Below are 13,113 nucleotides of genomic sequence, written 5' to 3'. Positions count from 1 at the left end.
TTATTTTAAATCACGTTAAATGGAAAAATAATACGTTTGATCTGATCAGTTAAGAAATCGAAGATCGATAATTACGTGCAAGCTTATTTTCATCTACAGTTCTTTGATATTGCAGACAAAGAGATGATTATATGTGATCTGAAATAAAAATAAAAAAATTATATTTTTATTTTCTAAGTGCATTATAATTTAATTTTTTTAGATATTATTATCATATCGCGTAAATTTTTATTTGCGTGTTTATATACAGGTAGCATTATATTCGATTTGTCATTGATCATTTAATCATGTAATCACAAAAGAAAAACATTATTTTTACAAACAGAAATGTATTGAATACTTCTTTCACTTATTACTTCTCAATAATTATGTTTAATGATTAATATCGGAGACCAATTTGAAAATGGACTTGGAAGTAGACTATCTACTCTTTCCTTCTTACTTATTATCGTCATATTATAATCGGTCTGTGGCTAATGTCAATGACATGCTGCTAATTCAATATGTGTGGAAATTTCAGAAAATACCTTATTGTATGATCAATAAAAACTCGTGGTTCTATTGAAAGTCAAATTCGATTTTACAGATAATAGCGCGTTCTTTACATAAGAGTTACATACAATTATTATATACAACACATTTAGAGAAAGAGAGAGAGAAAGAAATTATTTTACGTAAGTGTTGCAATCGTCAATAATGTATCGCTGCTAGGGTAATTAGCATAAATGTAATATAATTATTATAAATCACATATAGATGTTTTGTATTAACATTAGGGGATCTTTATAAAATTGGTTTTTCCCACTAAGTAAAACATTCCTAAATTTATTCCGTATATACGTAAAGTCTTATTAAAATCTAATTAGCTTGAAGCGTAAATCTCTTTTGCGAGACATTGAACGTGATTAATATAATATGCTTTTCGGAGCAATCTTTGTCCCCAGTTACTTTGATATCACATTGCCACGTAAGTACATATTTATACTACATAACAAAGTAGAATGAGGTCATAGGTTTAAATGATAGAATTGAGCCGGGTGAATGACAAAAGTACGATAGTTAATCGTAATCTTTCACAACTTAGAAGTGCATAAATAAATAAAAATACATAAAATATATACATATTTATAAAAAGTAAATATTTTATATCGTAATCAAACACGCACGTGTATCTTAAATAATTTTTATTTGTGTTCGGTAATATGAATTGATATAAGAATCTTGATATATATATGTATACACATAGGGATAGTTTTATTGGAAAAGAAAGACATTAAAAGACAGTTATTGTTTGTTTATATGTTTTTAAGAATGTAACTAATTTGCGTGATTACATTTATAGTTATAAATTATTCAGCGATTATTGATAAAATTAAAATCAAATTGTTCTATGTACATCTATACATATAGCAATAATTTATTTTTTGAAAATTAAAATTTTTGCACTTTAAATATATAGAGAAAGTTTAATAATTCTTGGAATCGTAATTCTTGAAACATTATTTAGTACTATTTCTTTGCTAATTTTCTTATATTTTGTTGATAGTTTATAACTTTTCATGATTTAGAATCATAGACTTATAATTCTAGAAATTCTTGAAATTGCGATTATTGAATGTTACACTTTTGTTAATTATATTCTCCTAATATTTTGATTACGATTTTTTAAATTCAAATTTCTGCTGATTATTTCTTCAAATTAGAATCATAATTTTTGAAATTTTACTTATTAACTTTTGCACAATTATTTTTTCCTAACATTTATCTATTTCTGTTTCAAACGCGTTTTTGATAGAGTTCTAGAATTTTTTTTCGTAAGTTCTTAAAAACGTTAATCAGACTGACGTGTTCAGGATAAAATAAAATATATTTTGTATAATGTATATTATATTAAATGATTTGATATCTACAAAGTCAGTATAATAGGTATAATATCCTATATAGTATGTATACCTGACTTTTTTGTTACAAAATTTTATATTATATTATGTACTGTGCTAATTAACATTTATAGTAATTATATAAAGTATTCTACGGAATATATATACAATATTTGTGTAACTATACAATATATAGCATATTAAATTATATATTAATATATATATAATTAATATATAAATATATGTAATATGTATATAATTATATAAATTAAAAAAATATATATATATATTATTTTTAATATATAATAAATATGTATATTAAAAATTGCATTCTCTCTTGTTCTAGTTTTAACTGCAATGAAAATTTCCTATTGATTAAGTCAATAAATTAAATGTTAATAAAGTCGAAATCGAAATTCTGTAATCATAAGGAAATAAATTTACGAGATCTATATAATCGATACAATTTATTTTATGATAAAAAAATCTAATAAACTATGTTAATGATTCGAAATATTTATATTAGAATATTAGACATTTAGAAATAATATTTTTCCGATTTATTAAACAAGTATAAGGACATCATCGATGATGAAGGTTGCATTTTTGTTTTTTGAAAAATATTAATTAGATAATTTCGATTATATCATGGAACAGATTGAAAAATCTATCTGCGTCGATATATACATCATGTATAAATTTTTTGTATATTACAAAGGTAAACTATACTGTGACTTAATAATTTAGATTTCCATTTTTAGATTTTTATAATTATTGCTTTATTTGTTCTTCCGTCGATTTTATTTTACCGAATAATGAATTGTACAATTCGTTCTTCGCATTATCTGTCCATGTGTCATATACTGTAATGGGCGCCATAAAATTGACTAATTTGTTGTGAACATTGTATCGCACTCTTCGGCCCTTTGTCGCACGAGTATCGATTTTCATTTTCAATTTTCTACGCATGTTTTGCAGTTGGATCCACTGTTTGCTGAGTTGTACAGGATCCGTCACGTCTGACGATTTATACTCTATCAAGTCCCTCAATAACTGATGATAGAAATCATCGTCATCATAAATTTCCGGATCGTACTCCTGGATTCTTCTACCTTCGCTATCTTCGTTTGGCAAAGATTTACCGACGATGTTATATTCGGAGCGTTTTAGCTGAGTTTTCTTCCGTAACTTGCTTATTTCGCTCATGGCAAATTCAATTTGTTTGAGCGTAGTCTGACCAGAACCTTTACTCAGCGAACCTGTAGCAATCCGTGTCTTGTCGTTCCATTTCTTTATAACAGAATCTCTATATTCTTTATAGGAATCATGATTTTCTTGCAAAACTTTTTCGTAATCATTGTATTTGAGACGTTTTCGGGGCACTGGTTCTTCAGCTGTTTCCATGTCTTCATCAATAGATGATTCCTTTTCATTTTCTAATACATCTTCAATGTTGGAAGGTATTTCTTCATCCATTGGATCATTCGTATTTGTATTCTCGTCTTTGTCGACTTTTCTCTTCTTGGAATTGGTACTTAAATATTTCGTTTCAGGATACTGTTTTAACAAGAGCTCTCTCAGTTGTAACATGTTATTTAAGGCCAGTACTAGTTTGTTTTTAGTTTCGTTGACCTTCTTCACAAAATCTATATTTGACCCAAGTTGTTTATGTTTGTCATGCTGTGGCATTTGATTACTGGTTATAACACACTTTTGCAGTTTTATTCGCATTTCCAAGAAATTTTCCCAAAACTTGAGCTGGTTTCTGATGCAATTGCCTTTCTCCACCTCTGCCTTAACATTTGTTTCGGACATGGTTTTAATAGTAGAGTCTTTCTGTTTGTAAAGCGAATTGCTTATATCTATATTATAATCATCCTCTTCTATATCGGACATACTCTCAGCGTCTTGAGATTCCTGTTGAGAATCTGCTTCTTCATCACTTTCTAATTCATTCTCACTTTGTTCCAATGTACTTTCTACCTCTTCATCTTCTACATCTTCTCCAGAGCCTTCGCTCTCCATATCTTCACTCGTATCATTTTCATCACTATATATATCTTTCCTTGAGACTTTTTTACCAGCATATCTATTTCAACAACAAACCAATAGTGTGAATAAATCATATAATATTTCATCAGTTCAAATTTCATTTAGATATTAATCTTATAGGCAGATATAAATATAAAAAATCGTTACCTCTCGTCTATTGCGTCCAAGGTATCAACATTTTGTCTACGAATTTTAGATTGCTGGAGCTCGTCCTCCGAGACATCGTCCTCGCCATAATATTCCACCACCTTCGCCTTCGTCTCCTCTGGCTCTTCGTCCGAGCCAAAATCCGGTTTTGCCGAAATCAAGGCATTTATTTTCTCAGCTAAACTTTTTCCAGCCATTTTTTTCCCACGTCGCGAGACGATTACATCCAACACGTGTGCAAGTAAACATACATAACCTTACATAACCTTTGTCATTTCTCGTGTAACTTTATTCCTCCAGGTTCCGGGCTTTACTTTTAATGATTTACACTAGATGCCGCGTATATAGCAATCAGTTGTCAGGTGTCGCATACAAAGATAAAAAAGAGATTTGCAATATTTGCTGACATTTTTTTGCCCAACATTCAATACATATAGTTTATATGTACATATTATGAAAAGTGTTTCGTTGACGGACATGTATTAATATTAAAGTACATTTGAAAAAAAGTTTATACACTGCGTTTGTTTTAATAAAAATTTAATTTAAATTATTTGTCGTAAAATGGTGAGAATACAACTTTCTTATTTATTATTTGTATTTATTGTTTCTTTCACTTTTTCTCTAATTTATTATATTTTTTTTTTCAGTATTCTTTAACTCACAAAACAGAAAATGCACACGAGGACAGTATATGGACTTGTGCATGGGGTTGTCCAAAGAGGAAGAAGGATATTCAAGCAGATAATGAAGATTCACGGTATAATCAAAGTGTTATTTTAAATTGCTGTTTGCTGAAAGAACTATACTTTTCTAACTGTTATGTTACTGGATAGAGATTCTATACGATCCAATGAAGATGAGATTGCGGAATATCTAGTAACAGGTTCTGTAGATGATGCAGTAAAGGTATGGGAACTGAGAGATGGTGCTTTGAAGATAAAGCATAAATTAACTGGGCATTCCTTAGGAGTAGTATCTGTAGCTGTTAGCTCAGATGGATCAAGTAAATAAATTAAATTATTATCTTGAAGTATATTAATTTTTCTAGATTTGTATATACATTTTATTTTTAATTTGCAGAATGTGCCTCCAGTTCTCTTGATTCAAGTTTAAAATTATGGGACTTGCAATCTGGGGACAAGTTATCGAGTATTGAAGTGGGTCCAGTAGATATTTGGACCGTTGTCTTTTCCCCGGACGATAAATTTATTGTTTCTGGCAGTCACGCTGGTAAAATACATTTATATGGGACTGAGAGTGGAAAACAAGAGCAAACATTAGATACAAGAGGTGGAAAATTTACACTGAGTGTTGCTTATGTAAGTCATTGGAATTAAAAAGTTTAAACTATACATCATGCAATTTTGGTACATGGAATTGCATTTCAGAGTCCTGATGGTAAATATATTGCAAGTGGTGCGATAGATGGGATTATTAACATCTTTGATGTTGCCTATGGAAAAGTTTTGCGTACATTAGAAGGCAAGTAAAAAAATTCAAATATATTATAAAGATTATCATCAAGAATTTTATAGAATATGTTCTCATCAAATTTATATTATTTAGGTCACGCAATGCCTATCAGGTCTCTGTGTTTCTCACCAGATTCTCAGTTGCTCCTTACAGCATCCGATGATGGACATATGAAGTTGTATGATGTGTAAGGAAACCAGAGATTTATAAATATATAAATACTGGCTTTTATATATTTAAAAAAAATTTATTAATATTTCATATTTATTTTTATTTAGCAAGGATGCAAATTTAGCAGGAACAATGTCGGGTCATGCTTCTTGGGTGCTGGGCGTCGCTTTCTCACCAGATGGTCAGCAATTTGCATCAAGCAGTTCTGATCATACAGTCAAGATCTGGGAATTAGCACAAAGGCAGTGTCTGCATACATTTGATGAACATAAAGATCAGGTATATCTTCTAGACTTGAAATAATTTTCAGACGAAATATATATATGTTTAATGTCAATTTTTTAAGATTTTAATACAGATACAGATAATTTCTTTTTATCAATATATAGGTATGGGCAGTAAAATATAATCCACAACGAAATAACGTGATCGCGTCAGTATCTGAAGATAAATCTATTAATTTGTACGAATGTCCGATATATGATAAGTAATATTGTAAGGATTAATAAATATTTTTTATTTGCGCTACATTGTTTATTCTTTAATAATTGCAGACAATCGATGACACATCTTTTTAGAGTTTACGATAAAAAAGGGGGTATTCTTAGCTATAAATTTTATTGTACTGCAAGTAATGTACAAACTATAAAGATATCTGGCGAATTAAAAGCGCAAAATGTAATGAAAGTTGTTCTTAAAATCTAGAGTCGAGAAATAACATTACAAAAAAAAAAAATAATTACAATAATCTCGTGATGTACAGATCAAATATGTTTTAAAAAACAACACAAAGATACCCTGATATGGTTCCAAGTTGGCGGGGTTAAATCTAATTAACTCGAACTGGAACAGGGTAAAACTCCTTGCGGAAAAAACTTCTTAATTAAAAATTAAATATATAAATGTGATTTACATGCCAAGTAATCTCTCCTTCCGATGAGAATTCGACGACAATTCGATTCCCGTAGAAGGAAAATTGACACGATAAAAAAAATTAAAAAGAAAGAACATCTTGAATACCTCAAAGTCTCTGAATGAAAGACGAAACAACATTAAATTATAAAGATATAATATTTGAATTTCAGAGACTTATGAGTAATCTAATCGCATATATGTGATCTGTACACTTTTTTAATAATAATATTTTTACCTCCGAAGGAATAACAGTGTGTCCATTTAGTAGACTCCACTCAGAAATGAAATGAATATCCGCATATTCCATATATATAGTATATGTGACGAAAATAGAATGTCTATTACCTGTAGACTAGAAACTTAAAATAATGCTTATAAAATTTTTTGTTCCGTTATTATAATCCCAGTTTTAGCGAACTACTTTAGACCGCTCTACGTTCACACAGTCGATACAAACGGTATTATCTCGTTACGATTAATCTTCATTCGAAGATGCTCCAGTTTATTCCAGATCTTCATCGACCTATTTATCAGTCTTCAAAAAGTAATTAGACTTTGCATCTGTTTGAGAGAGAAAGATGATACGAATCAGTTAATGTTAATACGATAGAAACAAAATACAGATCGCCGGGTCTTCTTCCCCGCGCGCACGCCTTTTCTCATTTGCGTACAAAGCTGTACAGCGATGTATCACCAGAGCTCATGTGTGTTACACATCGTACATAAATTTAAACATGTACTACTAAAACTTTCTACATTCTTCACTCACGTTTTTTTTTTCTTCGATATATACAAAATTGAATAAATAACCGACCCAGAATCACCGCTACGCACTATGGATTTTCGACTGTGGTTCTCTTCTTTCAAATTCGGAATTATCCTATATTATCATGTATTATATATACAACAGATAAAATGGACACAGGAATGATCTTAAGATTTCCCGCTAATATTTCACACGGTTTTTTGCCGGTATCGAGGAAATTGGCATCGCGATGCTTATGCATACAATATATTATGGGTATTATTATACGTGACTATTTTTTTATTCCGCGTAAAATGTCGAAGAATCTGTACGCGTCTCAACGTTGTACAATGAGACGGCAAAAGAAAATGAAATTAAAATTATCTACTCGTAATGCGTATCACATGTGACGAATGTATGTGGGCGAACATATAGAAGCAAGCGAATGTACAATGACTAGCTTGGAACGAAGAGAGGAGGCGATTATTACAGAACTTATGCGCTTTGTTTTGGGGGGTCGTCCCTGCTCCCCTATACTGTCGTCACCCTGGCGGACCCCGTGACTATCTCCGCGTGGCAATCCGTCATCTCGAATTTACTCTGACTCTCGTCCGACCTAGATTTGGCCGCTTGCGATGGAATGTCTGGCTTCGGATTATAGTTGAAGGGCGGCACGATCGCCGAGGCTGGCGTTCGTACGCCGTTTTCCGCTGCCGTCGCCGGATCTACTCGGATGAAGGAGCCGAGCCTGGATATCCTCTTGGTGGGATCCGTTTCCGCTCCGAACTCTGCATTCTGTTGCTTCCTCATGGTCACCAAGCTGTCGCCTAGCTGCGTCGTCTCGTGCTTGTACGATTCGGACGATTTTACTGGGATCTTGCAAGGTGCCTCGTTGGCGTTCATGCCCGTCAAGTCGCAGGAGTTTCTGTATTTTGGACCAGCAGGTCCAACTTGCATACCTAGGACTGGTGGTCTGGACTTGGACTTGTAGGGCGACGTCTCGACGCTGCTCCCGTCTTCCTGGGAGAGTCCCTCAAACGTGGAACTGCGAAACAATCTGTACGCTGGCGACTTATTGAATGTCGCAGTCGCGACAGGTGCAGCGTCTACCTCGGTGGTACTATTGGCTGGCCTTATCCATTGCCTGGTATCCGGTTTCTCGAAACGCTGCTTGTTCTTGGTCTGCTCAACCTTCTTCCAGAGACTTGCAATCTTGCTTGTCGCCTCCTTTGCAAGCTTACGACTTTGCGCGCTCATAGACGAATTGGCGACTATGCTGGAGTTGCTGTTGGATCGTTGCCCGAGAGAATCAACCTTCCGGAAGGTCTTATCATTCTGGGATGTGTTGCCATTGAGAACTTTTGGCGGCGTAATTATTTTTCCAGAAGACATTTTCTTCGGCGCCATCAACACTCCCTTAGGTGGTTGCATTTTTTCTGAACTGTTAGCCGACATTTTCGGCAGATACGCTTGCTGCGTTTTCACAGAGATCTTGGATTTTCCCGCCACCGAATATATCTTTGACGAAACACCTTTAATCGGTTTGGCAATCTTCGTCTTTACTGGGGAAGCGGACGCGGAATGCACCGTTGGTGCGTTCTCCACCTCTGGTTCGTCCTTCGTAAAGGTTCCTTGACGCTCCAATGGCTTAATCGGGATCTCTGGTAATCTACTGTCGCTTTGGTAGTTCGATGAGCAGGCTGGAGGTGTACTGTGACGCTTAGTGGATTTTGTGAAGGTCAATGAAGATCCCTTCTGAGGTACAGAGGCCCTCTTGGACACAGTTGCCAGGTTTCGCGTCTTTTTCTCCGCGTCCGCGACAAGTGCAGTTCTCTTTGGACTCGTATTGGATTTTGGAGAATCCTTCGCACCAGTCGTCGAACTATTGCTGTTCTGTCGCAAAGTGGTGACTCTGGTAGCTCTGACAATAGGTGAGGTGTTGCTACGGGGTATACCGCTAATAAGGTTTACTTGCTTCAACGGTGACGATTGCGGTGTCGGCTTTCGCGTTATTGGATTCGAATAAAGCGCCTTCCTTCGTCCTCGAATCGCCTTCGGGCTTTCCGGCTCTGATTTGTCAGTCGCGTTAGAATCCGCGCTCGCATCTCGACCTGGCATTCCTGGTTTAATTATTCGCGGCCTTTTCGTCTCTCTCGGTTCCTGTTCCTCGTCGGCGTAGTTGGACTCATCACTGCCTGATTCAATTGTATCCGCCGAGCCTAGATCTTGGTGAGTCTTCATGTACTCAGCTTCTGCTTCTTCATGCTCGATATTCATTGCAAGAGTTTGTGCGTTGTGTTGAGTGTTCATTAGTTTCTTCGAAAGCCCATTTACAAAACGCATTCTCAAGTTGTGATCCAACTCGGAATCATGTGACGTCAAAGTGACAGTTTCGCAACGCAAAATATCATCTCCGTTAGCTTTATTCGATTCGTTCAGAGTGTTCAACACAATGGTGGCATTCTGCTCTAACATAGTTTGAATCTCTTCGTGGGCGTATCCTTCGTTTATTTGCTCTCCTTCTCTCGCGTTGGTGGTTGAAATGGGATGCTCGCTTTCTTGGTTTCCGAACATGGTTTCCGAATCGTTCAACGTCCTTGTGCGATACCGTTCTTTATTCTCTTGGGAATTCCCGCGTTTTTTTCTCAATGCTCTGCACACGGGTAACTTTGTGAGCGTAGGAATTGAAGACTTGTTGGGAGAGGTGAATTCTTGTTTTTCGACGGAATTTTTAGTGGAAACTAACTCCTGCACTTCTTTGGTTCGAGCCGCATTCAGATCCGGGAAGGGATTCTCCAGCACTTGTGTCTGAAATCTAGCTCTATTTTCTTGCCTGCGCTGCTTTGGCGTTAATTTCGAGAAGGGAGAGTACTTTCTGCGTGGAATTTTATCACCATCTTCATTGCTGCAAGTACCATCCTGCTTTCGACGTTCTTCCTGTTCCTTTTTAACAATTTCCGCGGCAATGGTATACGTCTTATATCTCTCCTTCGTCAAATGTCTTTTCTGTTTCGGAGTCAAATGAGATTTCAGATACGGCCGTCGTTTCGGCGTCGATTCTGCTGAGCTGCTGACGCAATATTCAGAGGAGATTGGAGTCACCGCCTCGTCGGTGTCGTTCTCTGCCTCGTCGATCACTTCCGCCACAATTGAATGCACCGCTTCGTCGGTTTGCAGCTCCGTTTCTATGCACAGAGTGTCGCTACATAGAGTATTAGTAGCCGCCTCCATCGTGGACTCGTCCATCTCGCTTACTTCATTAAATAGAGACGGCGGATTGATATTTTCCAAGCATTCACTTAGACTGTTGTTCGCGCTGCTTTGCATGCCCTCGGCATAACGCATGCACGTTATAGATAATACATTGGCGACTGGCTTTAGCATCTCGAATACCACCGAGTCACTACCGGTCAAACTGTGCGAATCCTGCTCCTTCGAATCCGCGATCTCCGATGTGATGCTGGCCACACTGAGCATGCTGTTCTCCATGTCGCCTACGTCTGGTAATTCATCCATCATGGACGGCGGTTTGACATTCTCCAGGTGCGAACTGGTACATTCGTTTAGCAGATTCTCCAGACTGGACGTATGACTCTGACTCTGGCCTAGCGCTCGTTTGGCCACCACGCCCAGCGGCAGGGACTTTTTCCGCACGTTGCGAGGATCGGCAGAATATTTCGTTGATACTGGTGGCAAAGATGTGGAGTAACACCTATCCCGGTTGATGAATGTTTCGCTGTTGTCAGCAGAGCCGGCGTAGCTCGCGGTCAACGATAGTAAACTTCCCATGGCGGACGGCGGTTTGATCGCTTCTAGATCGATAGATGTCAAACTTGTCGTTTCGAGCTCGTTCTGATTGTTCGCCTCGGCATCCACAGCTTCCGCCAGTTTAATGGCTTCGCGTTGAATGATCTTCGATTCTGTCATGCCAGTCTGTTCATTATTCCCCATTTGCGCGTTGTTCTCCAACACATTAGTGCACTGATCTTCTTGTGCATCGCTGTTGAACGAAGCGACCAGCGGTGCGCTTATGCTGATGCTAGGGAAAGAAACGTCGTTGGGAGAATCCTCGTTCCATGTGTCACATGTTAAACTTTGTTTCATCGTGCCGGAATCTCGTTCGCGTATGGCTTCAGTTTGTTGAACTAATGTTGCCGTCAATCGATCCAACGAAGCGATCATAGCGTCGGGATCTCTCTGTCGTCTGTATGTCTCCTCTTTTATATGCTTCTCCGCGCTTTCGCGATGTAAAATGTCCGTAGTCCTCACAATTTCGAATAGTGCCTCCGGTTTTCCATCCGTGTTCCCATCAATGTCGGATAACTCTTCGGAATTATTTCTTCCTTTTATAAAGTCTATTTGTTTATTATATAACTCTAGCTGCGTCTTAACGTAATCTGCGTTGCTTTGATTGATGGTGATGTTGCTTTCAGATTTTATACTGGGTTGAATACACAGTTCCAGAAGGGCATGCTCGGATTGCTCAACAGAGTCAATCGATTCGCTACTTTCGGAATCTTTCGTAAATGATTGCTTCATTGATGAAATGTCTGTTGGAATCTGATCATCGGTTGTTGTCTCGTCTATCCGTGTAATAGATTCTTGTTCAACTGTATCCAGTTCCTCATTTACAGTAAAGTTATTTGATACATTCTTATTTAAGAACATGTCAGGTTTTTGTGATACAGTTATCGCTGAAAAATTATTATCCAAATTATCATTATTTACTGCAGTTGAAGCTTTATTTGATTCCTCGATATTATGCCTGTATTCCTTATTCATATTTATCATAGCCTAGAAAAAAATGATATCACAATTTATAATATAATTAAAATGAAAGTTAATATAAAAATTTCATTTTTAATAGTAGAAAGTCTGAAAGATCTTACTGTAGCTGTTTCCAATTGAATGCTTTCTTCGTTATTATCTTTCTTATTTTCTTTGTTTTTCTCTGATAAATTACTTTCAGCTGTGATTCCATGAGACTCCGCATATTTTATATTAAATGACGAACTATCAGATACTACGGTCCCATTATGTTCGACTTGATCTAGAGCAAGACTAGTTTGATATCGAGTCAGATTATTTTCTGATCGAGGAAGTTTTTCGAGATTATTCCCTATGAAGGAATGCCTATGCCTAAAAAAATATCAATTTTAAAATATATATATTAAATTTAAATAATGATATAATTATTAATATTTTTAAATAATCTCATGAATATTTTATAATTACCTATTATTTTGCATTCCAATATTAATGCAAGCGGCTAGTAGATCCTCGTCATCTTCGTCTCCGTCACTGACTTGATCTGAATATTTTCGGAAAGATTTTTAAAGTTTTGCTGAATCGTCACAGATAATTTTTTTCAGTTTTGCGAGTTTTTAGATTACTTACATCCTGAGTCGTTATTAGAAGTCTTTAAACCAGTATTATTGCCGGATGAGAATTCAACGTCACTTGATGGTAGATCTTTATTTATTTTGCAATCAGTTTTAGAGTCTGTAAAGTGTATTGTTTATAAAAAAAAATATAAATTATAAAAAATATTCAGGGACTACATTCTAAATATTTTAAATTACCTAAACTAATAATCCTAGAACTGGACTCCGCATCGTGATCATCATTGTATTCAGAGCTCCCTAATACCATTGAAATCGGCGTCGTTCTTACGCTACGCAAATATTAATGCAAAATGATTGTATTAATAAAAAAAATTCTAAAATT

At 35.7% G+C, this 13,113-nt stretch overlaps 3 protein-coding genes across 4 annotated transcripts in view; 1 reads left to right on the top strand and 2 right to left on the bottom strand.

Annotated features, from left to right (window-relative positions):
* Positions 1 to 2,215: 2,215 nt before the first annotated feature.
* Positions 2,216 to 4,389, bottom strand: Aatf (Apoptosis antagonizing transcription factor). The gene is made up of 2 exons (XM_072891245.1): positions 4,080 to 4,389; positions 2,216 to 3,969 (listed from the first exon to the last, which is right to left on the bottom strand). Exons 1-2 carry the CDS (start codon positions 4,274 to 4,276, stop codon positions 2,652 to 2,654), a joined length of 1,515 nt encoding a protein of 504 aa, XP_072747346.1. The 5' UTR covers positions 4,277 to 4,389; the 3' UTR covers positions 2,216 to 2,651.
* Positions 4,390 to 4,398: 9 nt separating this feature from the next.
* On the top strand, positions 4,399 to 6,247 carry LOC140665309 (WD repeat-containing protein SL1-17). The gene is made up of 8 exons (XM_072891246.1): positions 4,399 to 4,646; positions 4,730 to 4,839; positions 4,916 to 5,085; positions 5,163 to 5,401; positions 5,471 to 5,564; positions 5,649 to 5,742; positions 5,834 to 6,005; positions 6,116 to 6,247. The coding sequence occupies exons 1-8, from the start codon at positions 4,644 to 4,646 to the stop codon at positions 6,215 to 6,217; spliced, it is 984 nt and encodes a 327-aa protein (XP_072747347.1). The 5' UTR covers positions 4,399 to 4,643; the 3' UTR covers positions 6,218 to 6,247.
* LOC140665305 (uncharacterized) overlaps positions 6,045 to 13,113 on the bottom strand; it is a 35,590-nt gene continuing 28,521 nt past the window's right edge. For both annotated transcript variants that reach the window (XM_072891243.1, XM_072891242.1), the window contains 5 exons: positions 12,969 to 13,060; positions 12,784 to 12,888; positions 12,622 to 12,697; positions 12,276 to 12,525; positions 6,045 to 12,180 (listed from right to left, as the gene is read on the bottom strand). In XM_072891243.1, the coding sequence (XP_072747344.1) occupies positions 7,918 to 12,180; positions 12,276 to 12,525; positions 12,622 to 12,697; positions 12,784 to 12,888; positions 12,969 to 13,060 (4,786 nt within the window). In that variant the 3' untranslated portion in view covers positions 6,045 to 7,917. The remainder of the gene's footprint in view (positions 12,181 to 12,275; positions 12,526 to 12,621; positions 12,698 to 12,783; positions 12,889 to 12,968; positions 13,061 to 13,113) is intronic.

Source organism: Anoplolepis gracilipes, chromosome 4 (genome assembly GCF_047496725.1).
Source record: "Anoplolepis gracilipes chromosome 4, ASM4749672v1, whole genome shotgun sequence".
Lineage (NCBI taxonomy): Eukaryota > Metazoa > Arthropoda > Insecta > Hymenoptera > Formicidae > Anoplolepis > Anoplolepis gracilipes.
This window is presented reverse-complemented; position numbering and strand designations above follow the sequence as displayed.